This window comes from Notechis scutatus, chromosome 9 (assembly GCF_049901735.1).
Source record: "Notechis scutatus isolate UNSWTSFEM ecotype Mainland chromosome 9, rNotScu1.2, whole genome shotgun sequence".
Lineage (NCBI taxonomy): Eukaryota > Metazoa > Chordata > Lepidosauria > Squamata > Elapidae > Notechis > Notechis scutatus.
Genome location: NC_142017.1, coordinates 10,379,541 through 10,398,938, shown reverse-complemented (window position 1 = coordinate 10,398,938; position 19,398 = coordinate 10,379,541). Strand labels below are relative to the sequence as shown.

The 19,398-nt window shown below is 41.8% G+C and overlaps 1 protein-coding gene across 1 annotated transcript; it reads right to left on the bottom strand.

The window, feature by feature from the left end:
• Positions 1 to 1,759: 1,759 nt before the first annotated feature.
• Positions 1,760 to 17,246, bottom strand: LOC113417512 (uncharacterized). Its single transcript, XM_026675942.2, has 6 exons — positions 16,651 to 17,246; positions 16,373 to 16,427; positions 6,607 to 6,794; positions 5,015 to 5,173; positions 3,657 to 3,773; positions 1,760 to 2,719 (listed from the first exon to the last, which is right to left on the bottom strand). Exons 1-6 carry the CDS (start codon positions 16,795 to 16,797, stop codon positions 2,600 to 2,602), a joined length of 786 nt encoding a protein of 261 aa, XP_026531727.1. The 5' UTR covers positions 16,798 to 17,246; the 3' UTR covers positions 1,760 to 2,599.
• Positions 17,247 to 19,398: the final 2,152 nt, after the last annotated feature.

The window sequence follows — 19,398 nt, the reverse complement described above, 5'->3', positions numbered from 1 at the left end:
AAGTGTGCAGAAAATATTGCCAAATAGGGATTAATTTTAATGATTTGGGCTGCTTATATGTATTCGCACAAACTTTAATTAATCTCCAAAAAGAATAGATATTTGTCTTGCCAACACTGTCTTATTAGCTGCTGCCATCATATGGAACTAAAATGTACAGTATAGTTCACTTCCATGGCTTCAATTGAATATTTGCTATTTTAGGCTACATAGAATATTTTCACTCGCATCTTTACACTCGTAATACAGGTGATTCTTGCCTTTGTGTTCTATTCTGGCAGGATAAAGATCATCAGTCTTATGGTATAGTTAAGTAAAAAAAAATTAGAAATGGTGGAAAGTATCTGTAGCTTGGATGGTAGGTAGCCAGACCAACCAACGACGGCGTCAACCAACAACCAACTCACATCATCTCCAGCCAGGGTAGCCCCACCACCAGATGACCCTCACACAGCATGGCCAGTCAGTCACATGGCCAGCCAGGATGACCTTACCACCAGATGACCCTCATAAAGCGTGACCAGTTGGTCACGTGACCAACTAACCACATAAGACCTATGAAAGCAGAAGAGAAGTAAAATAAGACACTTCAGCTGAAGTTTTGCTGATGATTTATTTATTTTATTTATTTTGTCAAGCGATTATTAGATAACAGGCATAAGTATAAACATAGTTAAGAATACATGAAATGTATACGAATAAGAGAAAAAAAAGAAACAATAGGACAGGAACAGTAGGCATATTTTGGTGCGCTTATGCATGCCCCCTACAGACCTCTTAGGAAAGGGGTGAGGTTAATAGTAGACAGTCTAAGGTTAAAGTTTTTGGGGTTTGGGGAAGAAACCACAGAGTCAGGTAGAGTATTCCAGACATTGACCGCTCTGTTGCTGAAGTCGTATTTCCTGAAATCAAGTTTGGTGCAGTTTATCTTGAGTTTATATCTATTGTTTGCTCTTAGTATTATTTTGTTCCCAGGCTAGGTAATATCTTATATGATGTTTCCTAGCCTGGGAACAAAACTTTCAGAAACTAAACAAGGTCGGAGAACAAACCAATGGTGGGATTCAATTTTTTTTTTACTATGGGTTCTGTGGGCATGGCATGGCTTGGCTTGGTGGGCGTGGACTTGGTGGGCATGGCAGAGGAAGGATACTGCAGAATCCCCATTCCCACCCCACCTCACTAACCTGCTTTCCAGCTCAGTTCTCCTGTGCAGGGCAACCAAAGAAGACCCAGCCGATCAGCTGGGACTTAATTGTGTGAGCCCCTCTTTAAATCGCAGTCAACAACAGTTCATTCAAGGGAAATTGATATTTGTTGCAAGTTAGGGCTGTAAAATACTTCTTTTGGTCCTTCCTAAATCTCTAGCCGGTCAGTTTTCTTGAGTGATATAAACTGCTAGTTTTGCATCAGAACAATAATTCACTTTCCGTTATCCACAAAAACCATGATGGCTTGCCCTCAGGTGCCATTCTTAAATCTCCCCCGCCATACTGTTTTATTTATTTCATTTATTAATTCAATGTACAAGTAATCCTTGACTTAATGACCACAACTGAGTCCAACATTTCTGTGGCTAAGCGAGACAGTTGTCAAGTGAATTTTGCCCCATTTTAAAACCTTTCTTGGCATGGTTGTTAAGTGAATCTATGCAGTTGTTGAGCTAGTCCCAAGGTTGTGATATGAATCTGGCTTCCCCACTGAGGTTGTGTCAGGGCTCCAGTAGTTACCCCCATTTAACTCATGAGTCTCTTGCTGAATTTTCAAGACTTAAAGAAGATTTATTAGGAGTAAGCATGCCAGCACTGCCTGGGTGTAGCAGACTCCGAGACACATCATTCATAGTCACCCTTGACCCTGGTTTTCCCCCACCCCCTGGGTGTATCATAATTCATATTCTCCAATGGGACACATCCATAGCCAAGAGTCATCAATCATGTTCTCCAGTTAGATATTTGCGAGGCAAACACTTCAGTCACCTAGAAACTATCTTTGAAAACATTTATGGAATGCAGTTTTGTTTTGGCAAGCTGCAAAAATAAAACTGCTGGCAACTTTAAAAGACCACAGTTGACACTTCGCTTGTCAAAAGGTTGCAAAAGGGGATCACACAATCCCAGGACACTGCAACTGTCATAAATATGAGTCAGTTGCCAAGTGCCTGAATTTTAATCACGTGACCATGGGGAAGTTGCAATGGTTAAGTGTGGAACACGGACATAAGTCCTGTAGTAACTTCAAACGGTCACTAAATGAACTGTTGTAAGTTGAGGACTACCTGTATACGCCACCCATCTCCCTATGCAAAGTGACTCTGGACAGCTTGAAATACAATAGAAGCAGAAATACAAAAACATTGACAAGTAACAGGAATGATATAAAACTAATAGCCAGATATACGACATGGGACCTTCTCTCTTACACCTCCAGCCTAAAAGACCCTCGTCAAGGCCCAAAGCTAGTTAGCAGAGCCAAGGTTTGAAGATTTAAGGAAAGTTACAAATCAAAGTTACAAATCAAAACCCTGTTATTATATGAAGAGTCTTCAGGGCTCTTCATATCTTCTTCTTAAAAGGCAGGCTGATTGAAAGTTGCTGGATTACCAAGGAAGAGGTTTTCCATCCCAGTTCAGAAAAGTGCCAGTTTCTTTCTCAGAGAGGTGGGCAAGTGTTTTAAGAATATTTTGTACACCATCCTCAACTGTAGTTGGGGCTTTCAACTGGAAAGAAAGAAAGGAAGAAAGAAAAGAAAGAAAGAAAGAAAGAAAGAAAGGAAGAAAGGAAAGAAAGAAAGAAAGGAAGGAAGGAAGGAAGGAAGGAAGGAAGGAAGGAAGGAAGGAAGGAAGGAAGGAAGGAAAAGGAAGGAAGAAAGGAAAAGAAACAAAAAAAGAACAAAAAAGAGAAAAAAGAATAAACGTAATGAAATAGGCCAAGTTTTCCCCTAATTTATTTGTGAATTCATTTTTTTTAAAATTTTGCATAATCCATTTCTCTTATTGTTGTTGTAAATGTTTACTAACTTTCTTTTTCATTCTTTTTTCATTTTTATCTGATGCATTGGGATACTTAATGGACTAAAAGTCTATTCAACATCTTTCATTTTTTAAAAAAAATCCCAACCAAGTCTAATGAACAGAGGACAAAACGTATTGCCACAAAATGTTTTCCTGTCTACTGACTTAGAAAAAGAAGAATTGAACAAACATATGATTTTTTTTTTTTGCCTGAAGGACTTTCTTACCTACAACGTTCTGTTGCCAAATTCATAACAATAAAAGCAAACAGTATTAAATGATCAAATGGCTTACTTGATACCAAAGAAAAGATGTTACTTCATTAAATTGTTTTTTTCCTCTGGTTCAACTGAGCTACAAGACCAACCCCAAGACTTTTTTTCTCCTAGTTGTTAAAAAAATATAATTTTGAAAGCCCAGAAAGGGAATTAATGTAATAGCATGCTAATGTAGCAGCTCATATATACAATAGATCAGGGATCTCCAGCTTAAGGCTTATGGGCTTCAACTCCCAGAATTCCTCAGGCCAATTGAGGAATTCTGGAAGTTGAAATCCACAAGCCTTAAAAGTTGCCAAGTTGGAAATCCCTGTAGTAGATGTATTAATTTTATGGGGAGAGAAATTCCGCTACAAGCCACTTACTGTTTTGCATCCACTTCCCATATCTGTCTGCAACCATCCAGGGTGCAATGCAACACACAGGATCTCATCTTGGGCATATTGCAGGGACTGGCATCGGTTGAGCATGTTTAAAGCAGTCTAGAAGAGAGGCATTGTAGAAAGAGGAAGATGAATGGCACATCCTAGTTCTGCAAAGAATATTGTAAGTTATGCTGCAGCTGCCCAAAAAGCCAATGCAATCTTAGGCTGCATGAGCAGAGGAGTAGAATCAAGATCACGTGAAATGTTAGTAGCAATAGCAATAGCACTTAAATCTATATACTGCTTCACGGTGCTTTACAACCCTCTCTAAGTGGTTTACAGAGTAAGCCTCTTGCCCCCAACAATCTGGGTCCTCATTTTACCCATCTTGGAAGGACAGAAGGCTGAGTCAGCCTTGAGCCGGTGAGACTCGAACTGGCAAAGTGCAGGCAGCTGGCAGTCAGCCTGCAGTACTGCACTCTAACCACTGCGCCACCATGGCTCAATAGTTTCATATGTTTTGTGTGTGTGTGTGTGTGTGTGTATTTCCCCAACATGTATTTGCAAAAAAATGTTATTGGACATGATGTTATATCAGAGAACAGATATTTCTGTAGGAAAACCGGGATGGGTTTTGGAAAGGAGAGCCCTGTATGTTGACTTTTAAGAATAACCACCAGCACAATAACAATTATGTTGCTCCCATCCTGTATACACTTGCAATTTTTATAATTTAAAAACAAACAAACAAGGATCCCCCTTGCAGGCAACCGGCAGTCAGCAGAAGTAGCCTGTAGTACCGCACTCTAACCACTGCGCCACCACGGCTCTTAATAGTACCACTTTATAGCCTTGTAAGACCACTCTTGGAACACAGGTAGTCCTCGACTTACCACAATTCTTTTAGTGGCCATTCAAAGTTACAACAGCATTGAAAAAAGTGACTTTTTTCACACTTACGACCGTTGCAGCATCCCCATGGTCGTGTGATCAAAAAATTCAGACGCTTTGGCAGCCGGTTCATATTTATGACGGTTGCAGAAGTCATGTGATCAACTCTGTTGACCTTCTGACAAGCGAAGTCAATTGGGGAAGCCAGATTCACTTAACAACTGTATGATTAACTTAACAGCTGCAGTGATTCACTTAACAATCACTGGCCAGGAAGGTGGGGCAATGGGGCAAAAACTCGCTCAGCCACCGTCTTGCTTAGCTACAGAAATGTTGAGCTCCATGGTGATCGTTAGTTCAGCACTCCCTGTATTGTCTGAGATTTTAGATGAAAAGTCTATACATATAAGATCTATAAATCTGGTATTTATATGACCGCGTGGGCAGTGACCAAGCCTTCTCCAAACCTTGCTGCAACGATAGTTGGGGATTTGTCCAATATCCCAGGCCAGAACGTTGGTGATGGAGCCGCAGTCACTGGATACATTAATAATTGCAGCTTTGCTGCAGCTCATTCCTTTCAGAAGACTTTCCTTGGATGCCTGCCTCAGCAAAGGTAGGAAGACCTGAAGAAAAAGTGGGGGAGGGGAATTAAAAACAGCGGCACACTAGGGCTGGGAATGGAAAAGTCACCATGGGAACCTGCAATTGCAATAGCACTTAGGCTTATGTACAGCTTCAGGGTGCTTTACAGCCCCCCTCTAAGCACTTTTACAGAGTCGGCCTCTTGCCCCCAACAATCTGGGTCCTCATTTTACCCACCCCGGACAGATGGAAGGCCAAGTCAACCTTGAGCCTGGTGGGATTCAAACTGCCCAATTTCAGGCAGCCGGCAGTCAGCAGAAGTAGCCTGCAGTACTGCACTCTAACCACTGCACCACCATGACTGCAAATGATAATCCAGAAATTATTCATCAAAGGCTGTCTTGTGGTTTTATAATCCTGGTGCAAACTTCTGCCCTTTCCTAATTGAGAAAGCTACACCTGATGAAACACATTTCTTCTTCTTCTTCTTCTTCTTCTTCTTCTTCTTCTTCTTCTTCTTCTTCTTCTTCTTCTTCTTCTTCTTCTTCTTCTTCTTCTTCTTATTCTTATTATTATTATTATTATTATTATTATTATTATTATAATTCAAAACACAACAATGTAAAAAGAAGTAGGAAAAACAGGGGAGGGCAACAGGAAGGGAGAAGTGTAGGAAAAAGGGAAAAAAGAAAGATAAGGCATTGACTTCCGATTTCCTTTAGTATGGTAGAATAAGATAGTAGAATCAAACCTCAACTTTTTACTTTTATGTAATAGTATAAATAAGCCATTTCTATACAACAAACCTATCTAATCGGTAATACCCAAAATCAAAGTTTCATTCCCCCCCCCCACACCTCAAGCATAAAGTCCAGAAGCAGTTTCCAAGTAGAAACAAAAGTAAGTGTGTGGTATTTATTTGTTTGTTTGTTTGTTTGTTTATAGAATTCATATTGCCACCTATTCGCCCATGGTGACTCAAGGCGGCTTACAGAATGTTAACACTATATTTGAAAAAACAATTCTTTTCTAACAAAAAGAATCAAATAAATTAATAAAGTACATTAGAACAAAATCTGGGTGGGGGGGAATCACCTCTCAACTCCCACCCCCACCCCGATGACAGCAACTCACACAATGAGCCATTTGATGGGCTCCATCCTGCTCTGGGTTCCCCAGGCCTGCTGGCAAAATCAGGTCTTCAGCACCTTCCGGAAGAGGTGACGCAATGGTTAGAAAGCAGTATTGCAGGCTAACTGTGCCTGCTGCCAGAAGTTCGATTCTGATCAGCTCAAAATTGATTCTGCCTTCCATTCCTCTGAGGTCAACAAAATGAGGACCCTGGTTGTTGGGAGGCAAGATCCTGACTCTGTAAACTGGTTCGAGAATGCTATAAAAGGACCCTGTAGTACTATATAAGTACTATTGCTAAGTGAGACCTAGTCAAAAGCAGAGATCTGAAGGACATTCCTACCTGGCCCATTACCATAGGACCAACGACATTGGTATTGTACACTTCTAGCATGTTTTCTGGTGTCTCTGATTCCAGACTGGATGGCTTTACTATTCCAGCATTGTTGAACAACAGATTCAGCCCAGCTCCGTGTAGACGTCCAGTAATTTTGACTGCAGCAGCATTGATGCTGGATGGATCAGAAGTGTCTAAAACAGAAACAAGAAAGGTTTTGTAATGGGTGCAGATCCCTAGCCAGGAAGCAACCCTGCTGTTTCCCAACAAGACACCTGACTGCATTTTATATATTGGAGCTCTCTATATTAGAAAAGTTTTCCTTAATCTCATCTGAGAGGTTCTGGCAATTCCAATCCAAGGCTGGATCAATGGCACCTCCCAAGAAGATGCTGTAACTTGCAGAATTGTGAGGTATAGTTGCAAAATGCAGAGCAGGAGAATCAAAACAATAGTTTTTGGGAACTTTTATGAAAGTATATCCATGTATGTGTAAGAAGTAGAGCAATATGAATCCATTTTGTATATGTATGTGTGTTTCAAAAGGCAGCTTCAGTACTTTTCCAGAGGAAATAGCCAAAACCACTTACTGTCAGTTGGTAGCCTGGAAAGTACTGATAAGAAATGGGTGTTCCTATCTGTGAACCAAGCCATCGTATGATGGGGCGGGGGCTAGGGTATAAGTATGTTGAGTAAACTATGCTCGAGGTTCCATCCTGCTACCTTGGATGTGAACCCGCTTCTGCAGAACTGAATAAATCAACCCGTGTTTGAAGATCCGTGTCGTGTCTTGTGTTTCGTGTGAATCGCAATCTCACAATTGGCGAGCCAGGCAGGAGCCTTCACGGCGACCCTCGGGGTCTCGGGGACTGGTGAGTAGTGGCCACTCTATCTCCTTTTGTGAGATAAACCCTCCCCGATTCTCGAGAGGTTCCAGAGGCTCCTCGAACCAGAAAACCCAGAGAGACATACGAACGGACTTCACCGGGTGCGAGAGAAAAAGACGGTACCAAGAATAGCCAGAGTGGTCTGGGACCACGGAGAAACCTGAGTTGGGGACGCCCACACATCCGCAAACCTGAGAGAGGTCCCGGAGTGATCAGGTAATACTGTTCCTTTTTAAAGTGTTTCGGTAGGAATAAGAGTGAGGGATCCTTAAATTCTCGACGAAACTGAGAGTCCAGCGCTTGCTGGAGGATAGGTCAGGGAAGACGAAATGGGAAAAGGACAAAGTAAGAAGTTGAGGGAAGACTTAGAGGCTAACGTAGGAGAGACAGACAAAGAAGGCAGAAAACCTATTCCGGTGGATTCGCCGTTGGGACAACTGTTACAACAATGGTTTTCCCCGAATCTGAAACATTATACCCGGAATCTTGAAAAGAAGCACATGATTTATTTGTGCAAATACAGGTGGCCGAAATATCCCCTAATTGATCCTAAATTTCCATATCATTGGTCTCCGGAGGGAGAGACCAGTATATATTGGATGAATCAATTGAAAGATTATATATTGGCTCATAAACAGAATGCTGAAATCCCATATATTGAGGTGTGGTACCATGTAAAGCCCGCCACCGGCTGATCAATTTGTGTCCAAAACCAAAGATCCGGAATCGGACGATGAATTCTATCGTCCACCACTTCGGTATGTTCCTCCAGATCCCCAGCAGGTAATTGCCGCCGCGGCAAACATCCCGATTCCTCCCTCCCCTCCGCCTGCGCCACACGCGCCTTTGCGGAGAGAATTGAGGGATCTGGAAAGGAACGTGCAAAATCTTCCTTTTCCACCAGCGCAGCCGGTACAGGCTTACCCTTTGCGAGAAGTACCGAATGGTCTAAATGCTTTGGGTCAACCTGTGGCTATGTACGCTATTCAGCCTATGAGGCCAGGGGAACTGAGAGAACTTAAACAGTCACTTTCCCGACTTCATGAGGATTCGCAGAAAGTGTCAAAGGAATTGGAATTGTTTTTGGGGCCGAATGATTACACCTATGAAGAAATAATGTACATACTTGGTCATTTATTTAGTAGGGAAGAAAGAGATTTGATCAGACAGGGAGCAATAGAATATTGGCGAGTATTGCAATTGGGAAATGCACAAGCAGTTGCTGGAGACGTCAAGTTTCCCTTGGCACCTCCCAATTGGAATATTCAAGATGCAAACGATAGACAGAATATGAGAGATTTGAAAACAATGATAATTGAGGGAATCAAAATTGCTGTCCCACAAGGACGCAATTTGACAAGAGCTTTTGAAATTTCACAAGGGAAAGATGAATCTCCTGGGGACTATTGTGCCCGGTTGAGACAAAGTTTGGAGAAATATTCGGGCGTTGACCCAAACTCACCTGCATTTGAATCTATGCTGAAAATGCAGTTTGTGGCTGGGGCATGGCCGGATATTCAGAAGAAAATTCAGAAAATTGAAAATTGGGAAGGACAAGGAATTACGGATTTAATTCGGAATGCCCAACAGACATTCATGAATAGAGAAGTGACAAAGACAAGACAGAAATCCCAAATGATGTTAGCAGCAGTACAAACAGCTGCTCAGAATGAAGTGAAGAAATCCATGGGAGGAGGTTTTAGAGGAAAGGGCAGAGGATTTGTGCCCAGAGGAAGACCTTTCAGAGGTAGAGGAACTGGTCTAGGTAGAGGAGGTGTGGATCGTACTTGTTTCAAGTGCAGCAAGGAAGGACACTTTGCGCGCGAGTGTCAGAGCAGCCGCCCTGAAAGAAGTTACGCTCTATACGAAGACTAGGGAGGTTCCGGCTCCTTTAAGGAGACCCGCGGGGAGCCATTGGTAAATATAAAAGTGGGTCCAGACCGTCAGGAAATGACTTTCCTGATAGATACAGGGGCTAGTCGTACGTCTGTATGCAAGCCTGTAAGCAAGAGAATGGAAGGAAAAGAAACTATTTTAGTCACGGGAGTGAGTGGAAGGCAAGATAGAGTGAGAGTTCTGGAAGGAGTGGAAATGAGCATGGATGAGATAGAGGTTTGTAGTAAGGTGTTGTATATCCCAGATAAAGGGGTGAATCTGTTGGGAAGAGACTTGATGCCAGTGTTTGGATTTCAGTTATGTAATACAGAAGGCGTGAGAATGTGTGTGCTGACAGCTGAAGATGAGGAAAAGATAGAAGATGAAGTTTGGGCTGAAGGAGGCAAAGTAGGAAGAATGAAAATTCAACCTATTAAGATACAGGTGCAGCCTGGAATTGTGAAGAGTTGGACTCCACAGTATTCCATAAGTCAGAGAGGGAGAAAGGGATTGAAACCGGTAATAGATCGATTACTGGAGCAAGGTCTCCTGGAACCGACTATGTCTCCGTTCAATTCCCCGATATTGGCTGTTTTGAAGAAAGATGGAAAGTATAGAATGGTGATAGATTTGAGAATTATCAATAGCATAGTTGTGCCACGTTTTCCTGTGGTTCCTGATCCGTACACTATCTTGGGGCGTATTCCGCCCAAAGATAAATAGTTTATGGTGATAGATCTGAAAGACGCCTTTTGGGCGTGCCCGTTAGAAGAAAGGAGTAGAGACTTGTTTGCCTTTGAATGGGATGATCCAGAGACAGGAAGAAAGCAACAGTTGAGATGGACTGTGCTGCCTCAGGGCTACACAGAAAGTCCCCTGTTGTTTGGACAAGTTCTGGAAGAAAAGTTACAGACATTTCCAAGGGAACCAGGGGTGAGTTTGATTCAGTATGTGGATGATTTGTTGCTATCAGGAGAGAAAGAAATAAAAGTTAAAGAGAGTTCAGTAGCTTTGCTGAATTGGTTGAAGGAACAAGGATTGAAGGTGTCAAGAGAAAAGATTCAGTTTGTAGAAAAGAAAGTGAAATATTTGGGACATTATATCCAACAGGGAGTGAGGTCATTGGATCCAGAACGAGTGAAAGGGATAATGAGTCTAGCTCCTCCTAGGAATAGGACTGAAGTGAGAAAAGCTTTAGGATTGGTGGGATATTGTAGGGCATGGATAGATCAATATGCGGTGTTGGCTCAGTTTTTGAATCAGAAACTGAGAGGCAAAGAAGAGCAAATTAGTTGGTCAGAAGAGGATAAGCAGAAATGGGAAGAAATCAAGAGGGCATTGGCCACTGCTCCGGTATTGGCTTTGCCTAACTTGAAGCTTCCTTTTCACTTGTATGTTTCTGCAAGATCAGGAGTTGCAGTAGGGGTGCTTGCTCAGAAAAGGGGGGGCGTTATCAGCCCATTGCCTTTCTGAGCAAAATGTTAGAACCAGTTGTGAGGGGATGGCCTGTTTGTGTACAAGCAGTTGCAGCCACAGCAGTGTTGGTTGTTGAAAGCAGAAAATTGACCTTTGGGGGAGCACTTGTGGTGCATTCCCCACATCAAGTGACATCAGTCTTGAGTCAGTTGGTATCCACTTGGATGACAGAGGGAAGGATTTTGAAATATGAAACTATTTTGAGAACTAGTCCAAATGTAGTCATAGGGACAGACAAGAATTTGAATCCAGCTGAGTTTTTGGAGGGATCAAGGAAGGAGTGGGAAGTAGAAGATCATGATTGCCTATTACAAGTAGATTCAATGACAAAAGTCAGAGAAGACTTGGAAGAAACTCCTTTAGAAGAAGGTGAAAGATGGTTTGTTGATGGATCTAGTAGAGTAGAGAGTGGTGTAAGAAGGTCAGAATATGCCATAGTAACTGGAGAAGGAGAGGTCATTGAGAAGGGGCCTTTGTCAACAAACTGGTCAGCACAAAAATGCGAACTGTTTGCATTAAAAAGGGCTTTAGAATTGGCAGAGGGAATAGATGTGACCATATGGACAGATTCCAAATATACTTGGGGAGTGGTCCATACATTTGGGAAGATTTGGCAAGAAAGGGGGTTCATTAAATCAGATGGGAAACAAATTGAGCAGTTGCAATTGGTCGAAGAAGTACTCGCTGGTCTACAGTTGCCACACAGACTAGCCATAGTACATGTGAATGCACATCAAAAAGGGGATAGTCCAGAAGTTGTTGGGAACCGATGGGCAGATAAGTGGGCAAAGGAGGCAGCAGGAGAGTTGATATTGCAAATGGTGTCTATTCCTTTGCTGGAAGAAGAGCCACATGAGGAATGGAAACCAGATGAGAATGATAGAAAGAAATTAGAGAAAGAGGGATGCGAAGAAACTGAGAAAGGATGGTTTACATCTAAGGGAATACCAGTTTTATCGGGACCCCAAATGAGGAATGTGATGCAGTATTTACATGAGGGAAGTCATTGGGGAACTGAAGCATTGGTACAAGCCATAAAACCACATTATTGGAGTTTAGATATGTGGACAATAGTGCACTCCATTTGTTGGAAATGTTTGATATGTTTGAAAGTAAATAAAAGTGCATCCAAAAAGACAGATAGAGGAGGACGGCCATTAGCAGCCTGGCCGTTCCAGAAGATACACATTGACTATACTGAATTGCCACCTAGTGGTGGATGGAAATATTTGTTGGTAGTCAAAGATCATTTGACAGGATGGATGGAAGCCTTTCCTATGAAGCAAGCTACAGCTTCTATGGTGACAAAAATTTTGTTAGAACAAATCATACCCAGATATGGCATGTTTGAAGTAATTGATTCAGATAGAGGTACACATTTTACGTAGAAAATTCTTCAAGAAGTAATGAGGGCGATAGGGGTGAAGTGGGATCTGCACACTCCTTGGCATCCTCAATCATCTGGAAAAGTGGAACGCAGGAACTTTGAAATTAAGAAACATTTGACAAAACTGCATTTAGAAAATGGATTGCCTTGGACTAAGAATTTGCCTCTGGCTTTATTAAGAATTAGAACTTGTCCTAGGAAGGATGTGGGTGTTTCACCCTTTGAAATGTTAATGGGCCGACCATACCTTACAACCCTTGGGGGACCCATACCAGAATTCAGAGATATGTTTGTGAGAAAATACCTGTCTCTTCACAAACAGGGACTTTTGGCACAGCGACCACCGCTAGTAGGAAGTCAACATCCCTATGGAGCCGGTGATTGGGTGCTTGTGAAGACTTGGAGGACTGAGAAATTGCAGCTGGGAAGGACCATACCAAGTGCTTCTGACTACTGAGTCTGCTGTCCGGACGAAGGAGAGTGGATGGACTCACTACAGTCGTGTGAAAGCGGCTCCAGAACCTAAGAAGCCTTGGAGAAGTCACCCAGTGGAAGGACAACCTTTGAAATTGACTTTTAAAAGATAAAATCATGTATATGTTTCTGTGTATTTCAACTGTACTTGTGAGTGTTTTTGTCTTACAACAGGTTGAGGAAGCAGAGACCGAACAATCTCGATACGTTCAGAGAGCAGGGGATCTTGGGGAAGATCTCTGGACGGATAATTGCTATATCCAAGACATAAGAGCAACGGCTAAGAGTTTAAATGTTACTGATTGTTGGTTATGTATGCATTTACCTGGGAAAGCTAAAGAAGGAGTGATTTTACATGGGGTACCACTAACACAACAGATGATGGTGCCACGAGGGGGGGAAAAAACTGGACCTGTAAAAAGAAAAATGACTAGGAAAGTATTTCTTCATTTAAGAGAAACGGCTTATGTTTGCTTTAAAAGGAATGTTACTGGAGGACCATCTCTTGGAGATTGGGAAAAGTGTAACAAGACATTGGAAATGCCTAAAACATGTCTTAATCATAGTATAAGTAACAGTTATAAATGTAAGAATGAATATATGCCAGAGTATAAATATTATTGTCAGATGTGTGTTTACTTTGAGAACATAATCAATTGGACTAGAGATTTAAACATGCCCTGGGCTATGGAAAACAATAGATGGATGCTGTGTGGAAAACATGCTTATAGAGAAATACCAAAACAATGGTCAGGTACTTGCACCATAGGTTTTGTATTACCTGTAATATACAAATTAGATAAATTGCCAAATACACGAATTAGAAATAAAAGAGAGTTAGATTCTGGAATACATCATAGATCCTGGTATGAGGGTACGGCCAGAGTTTTAATAGCCCCACTTGGAATAGGGATGAATTATCAAGATATTACCAGACTAAATAATTTTATAGTTGCTATGTTTAATGACACAATCAGAACAATTAAGATGATTAATGAGGAATTATCTGAGGTAAGACAAGTAGCTTTGCAAAACAGATTCGCTTTAGATATTGTGTTAGCTGCTAAAGGGGGAGTGTGTGCCTTAGTTCATTCACATTGTTGCACCTATATACATAATTATGAACCAAACACCACTAGAACTGTAAAAGATATGGAAGAAAGAGTGAAAGAGTATCAGAAACAATGGGATGAATCTGGAATAGCAGGTTCATTGTGGGATGCATTATGGTCTTGGCTGCCAGATGGTAGTTGGTGGGAATCTATTTTGACAACGGTTATAACAATTATAGTAATTTTGATTGCTTTATGTTGTTGTATTCAATGCTTGCCTAATTTGATGCAAATGATGATATCTGCCTGTGGTAAGATAAAATTTAGTAAGCCAGAAGAAACAGAAAAATTGTTGTATAATAGAGAGGATGAAACTGCCATTTCGAAAAGAATTGATAAGGACTTAATTGCTTTTGAAACAGTTATGATCCAGAAAAGGGGGGATTGTAAGAAGTAGAGCAATATGAATCCATTTTGTATATGTATGTGTGTTTCAAAAGGCAGCTTCAGTACTTTTCCAGAGGAAATAGCCAAAACCACTTACTGTCAGTTGGTAGCCTGGAAAGTACTGATAAGAAATGGGTGTTCCTATCTGTGAACCAAGCCATCGTATGATGGGGTGGGGGCTAGGGTATAAGTATGTTGAGTAAACTATGCTCGAGGTTCCACCCTGCTGCCTTGGATGTGAACCCACTTCTGCAGAACCGAATAAATCAACCCGTGTTTGAAGATCCGTGTCGTGTCTTGTGTTTCGTGTGAATTGCAATCTCACATATGCTTTCCAAAAGGATGCCATGATTGAAGAACTAACCCCCATGTTCACGTCACTGCATTTCTCATTCTCTCTCTTGTTTTTTTGTTATTTGGGGTTTTTTTGTTTCTGTTTTTGCATTTCGGGCCTACTGAAATATATATTTGCTAAGGTGGTTGTGAAAATGAATTATGGTTGAAGAGGCAGCAAATTTTTTATAACCCAGCATGAAGACCAAAGACAAATTCTAAAACTAGCCACTACAATACAAAAGCATGATTGTTATTGTTGCACACACACACACACACACACACACACACACACATATATGTATGGCATTCAGCTTTGTTCGGGTATTTTCCCACGTCATTGTAGTTGTGCTTTTAAAGTTGTAGCAACGTTTCGACAGAATCTCATCTGCCATCATCAGACTTCTGTATAGTGTTCATCTGTGAACAGATGAACGCTATACAGATGAACACTATCACAGATGAACACTATACAGAAGCCTAATGATGGCAGATGAGATTCTGCCGAAACGTTGCTACAACTTTAAAAGCACAACTACAATAACGTGGGAAAATACCCGAACAAAGCTGAATGCCACACACACACACACACACACACACACCCTGTACAATATACCCTAAGATCCTTTGGCCTCCAGGTTCATTGCCTATCCTATCAGCCTGTGTTTTTTGGTCTTTAAATGTTATTATGCAATTGCTAATTGCATGTGTACAATTCTATCTAGCTTAAAATCTCAGAACAGAGAACAAATAAATGCCTTGGTTTTTACACATTTTTTTTTTTTGGCAGCCACAGGTCTGGCTATTCATTCACCCTTTGGGAGACAAAGGGAACGAACTAAAGGAGAAAACAGCAGATTTTCGTTTGGACAATCCCTTTTACGAGGACTGTTATTGGAGCAACAGACCTATGATGCAGGTGTGACAAATTCCTGCAGGAAATGCAAGACAGCTTCAGCCAAAACAATACAAGAGCACACAATAGATATAAACTCAAGATAAACTGCACCAACCTTGATTGCAGGAAATACGACTTCAGCAACAGAGTGGTCAATGTCTGGAATGCTCTACCTGACTCTGTGGTTTCTTCCCCAAACCCCAAAAACTTTAACCTTAGACTGTCTACTATTGACCTCACCCCTTTCCTAAGAGGTCTGTAGGGGGCATGCATAAGCACACCAATGTGCCTACCATCCCTGTCCTATTGTTTATTTATTTTTTCTTATTTGTATCCATTTCATGTACTTATAACCATGTTTATACTTATATCCGTTATCTAATAATTGTTTGACAAAATAACTAAATAAGTAAAAAATAAAAAAAAGTTGACTGATGACCAGTTTTCACACTTAATGACCGGAGTAGCATCCCCACAGCCACGTGATCAAAATTCAGATGCTTGGCAATTGATTCGGATATATGACTGTTGCAATGTCCCATGTTCACTTTTTGCGACCTTCTGACAAACAAAGTCAGTGGGGAAGCCAGATTGACCGAACAACTGTAATTTCACAACTACAGTGATTCCCTTAACTGCGGGGCAAGCTGACTGAACAAATGTTTCACTTAGCAAGAGAAATTTTGGGCTCAGGTGTGGTCGTACATCAAGGACTACCTCCACTCCCATCTCACAGAAAAATCCCCCCTGCAAGCCAGCTCTTGGCCCATCAGGGAAAGGGGGCAACCAGCAACCATCCAGACCCTGCTGGCCCACCAGTGGCTGGCTCTCAGACCCCAGAAGAAGGACAATATTAATACATGCTGAGAGTTAGGAGCCAGCAATATCGGAAAGGACTCCAGGTTGCTCGGTTTGAATGCAAGGGCAGGAGCCCGGAACTCACCAAGCTGGATGATTTCTATTCGGTGCTGGTGTTGGGCAGCCAGATTCTTCAAGCTCTGAAAGACACAAATGCGAGAGGCTTTGGAAGCTGTTTTGAGGCTGGTGAAGAATGTGTGGCTGAACAGAAAGGAAAGCAGGAGGCCGTTAAATTATTTGCAGAAGAAGAGAAGAGAACGTTTGTAAGAGGTTTCCACCTCATTCCCTTTCCCAAGCAACGCAGGCTTTGCCTGTCACTAGAGCCAAGTTATTAATCCCCAGTTGATTCCTTCCAGGACTGACCTTTGCACCTGGTCCCTCTGGGTCACGGCAAGTGGCAAAGATCCATTCTGGTGGGTCATTTTTCCCCACCAGTTGCTTCACCAGCTCCAGGCCGATGCCCCGATTAGATCCTGTCACGAGAACACTGCGTGGATTCAGCCCTTCCATCTCCTTCGGTAGCTAGAGTCCAACTGGAAAAATTATGCAACTTGACTTCAATAAATCGAGTTTCTGTCCCCTTTCATCTGCCTTGGCTCCCAGAAACTGTTTCTATTCTTTTGCTCTACACTGGGCGAGCGTTCAGAAGCTCTGAAGGTAACTGCCCACACCCAATATGCAAAGGAAGATAAGTGGTTTTTTAAAACTGCTGGTTGCTTAGTGAGGGAGGACATTGGAGGGAAGGTTGTGTGTGTCTGTGTGTGTTTGTGTGTTTGTGTGTGTATGTATGGAAAGGAAGGAAAGAAGAAAGGGAGAGACAGAGAGAAACAGAAAAGAAAAAAAGCAAAGAGAGAGAGAGAGAAAGAAAGAGAGAGAGAGAGAGAAAGGGAGGCAGGGAGGGAAGAAGTAAGGAAGGAAAAGATAGATAAAAAATGGAAGGAAATGAAAGAAAGAGAAAGAGAAAGAGAAAGAGAAAGAGAAAGAGAAAGAGAAAGAAAGAAAGAAAGAAAGAAAGAAAGAAAGAAAGAAAGAAAGAAAGAAAGAAAGAAAGAAAGAAAGAAAGAAAGAAAGAAAAGAAAAGAATATCGGAGGGAAGAAGAAAAAGAGAGAGGGGAAGTAAAGAAGGAAAAGAGACAGAATGAAAGAAAGAGAGAGAATGGGAGGAAGGAAAGGAAGAAAAAGAAAGAAAGAAAGAAAGAAAGAAAGAAAGAAAGAAAGAAAGAAAGAAAGAAAGAAAGAAAGAAAGAAAGAAAGAAAGAAAGAAAAGAAAAGAATATCGGAGGGAAGAAGAAAAAGAGAGAGGGAAGTAAAGAAGGAAAAGAGACAGAATGAAAGAAAGAGAGAATGGGAGGAAGGAAAGGAAGAAAAAGGAAAGAAAGAAAGAAAGAAAGAAAGAAAGAAAGAAAGAAAGAAAGAAAGAAAGAAAGAAAGAAAGAAAGAAAGAAAGAAAGAAAAGAATATCGGAGGGAAGAAGAAAAAGAGAGAGGGAAGTAAAGAAGGAAAAGAGACAGAATGAAAGAAAGAGAGAAATGGGAGGAAGGAAAGGAAGAAAAAGGAAAGAAAGAAAGAAAGAAAGAAAGAAAGAAAGAAAGAAAGAAAGAAAGAAAGAAAGAAAGAAAGAAAGAAAGAATATGGGAGGGGAGAAGAAAGGGAGGGAGGGGGAAGTAAGGGAGGAAAAGAGACAGAATGAAAGAAAGAAAGAGAGAAAGTATAGAAGGAAGGAAGGAAAAGAAAGGGAGAGAAAGATAGGAAGGGGTGATCTTCAAATATAACTTGGACCAATTGGGTATTCTTTTCAAAGACCTCATATTCGCTGGAGGGTGAGGGAGGACAGCACTGACTGGATCACTGCCAGATTTTTGTCACACACTTTCCAAACAAAGACACGTAGGGAGGTGAGAATCACTGCCGATTCCTTCCTTCTTCCTTCTTCTCTTTAGCCGAAGGAGCTGCTATCTTTTTTTTGCCCCCACCCCCAAGGAGGCTTCCCTGAGGCCCAGGAGCACCAAAAAACGGAGCACGGGGGAGAAGGTGCTGCACACAAAAAAAGAAGCCACACCCACCCAGTCACAGGGCCACACCCACCTAACCACGCTCACCTAGCCACGCCCACAGAACCGCTTGTAAAAATATTTGTATCCCACCCCTGGATGGAACAGCTTTTGCCTTCAGAAGTTGTGGGAGCTTCGTCACTTGGAAGCTTTCAAAAAGAGACTGGACTGCCATCTGTCAGAAATGATGTAGGGTCTCCTGGGGGTTGGACTAGATGGCCTACAAGGTCCCTTCCAACTCTGTTAATCTGTAAGCTCAGGGGTTGAGCTTGCTTGTTGTCTTGCAGATGTTCTATTTGCCCAAGCTAGATAACATCATGGGTGCGTGTCTGTAACGTCACACCTGCTCCGGCTTGTTTGAAATGGCGGCTACCAAGGCAGTATTTTCTCTTGGAATTGCTTAAACTGTCTGGCATTGCAAACCTGGAGTGGGGCCGATCCATTTTCCCCTGGAAGGAAATCTGGCCTCATCCTGCCTTGCAATGTTGGTGCTGCAGCCAGCCACAAACCTTTCCCTCTGTGCCATAAAAATACATGCCATCTTTCTCACTGCCTTTAGAGGTTACTTCACCTAATCCAGCTGTCATAGCAACATAAACCCTGTTTAGAAAATCACTTTTTGCTGACGTTTCCATTGCATAACTCAATTCTTATAATTTGATTTTATAACTCCTTTCACTGCCTCCCCTGATGGGGAAGTTGCATTGTTGTTGTTTTTTGTAGACATCTTGCAACACCCCAGTCTCAAAAGTCTCAAAAATGAATATTGTGAAAGGCAGACCGAATGTGTTGGGACCAGCAACTCAGTCGTAAAATGAAGCAGTCGCGAAAAGAAGCATTGCACACTTTGATGATCTTAGCATCCGTTTTTCCTGCGCTTTACAGACCTGCAAAGGCCGCAATGTGAATGAGAACCGGTTGGAAACGGGTGTTTTCATCGCCATCTTTACCACGGTTGCTAAACGAGGATTACTTGGATTTCCATTTTGAGTAGAGCAGGGAGGGGAGATCTTGCTACTTCGTGAGCAGCGGCAAAAGGAGGGGAAAAGAGATTGAAATG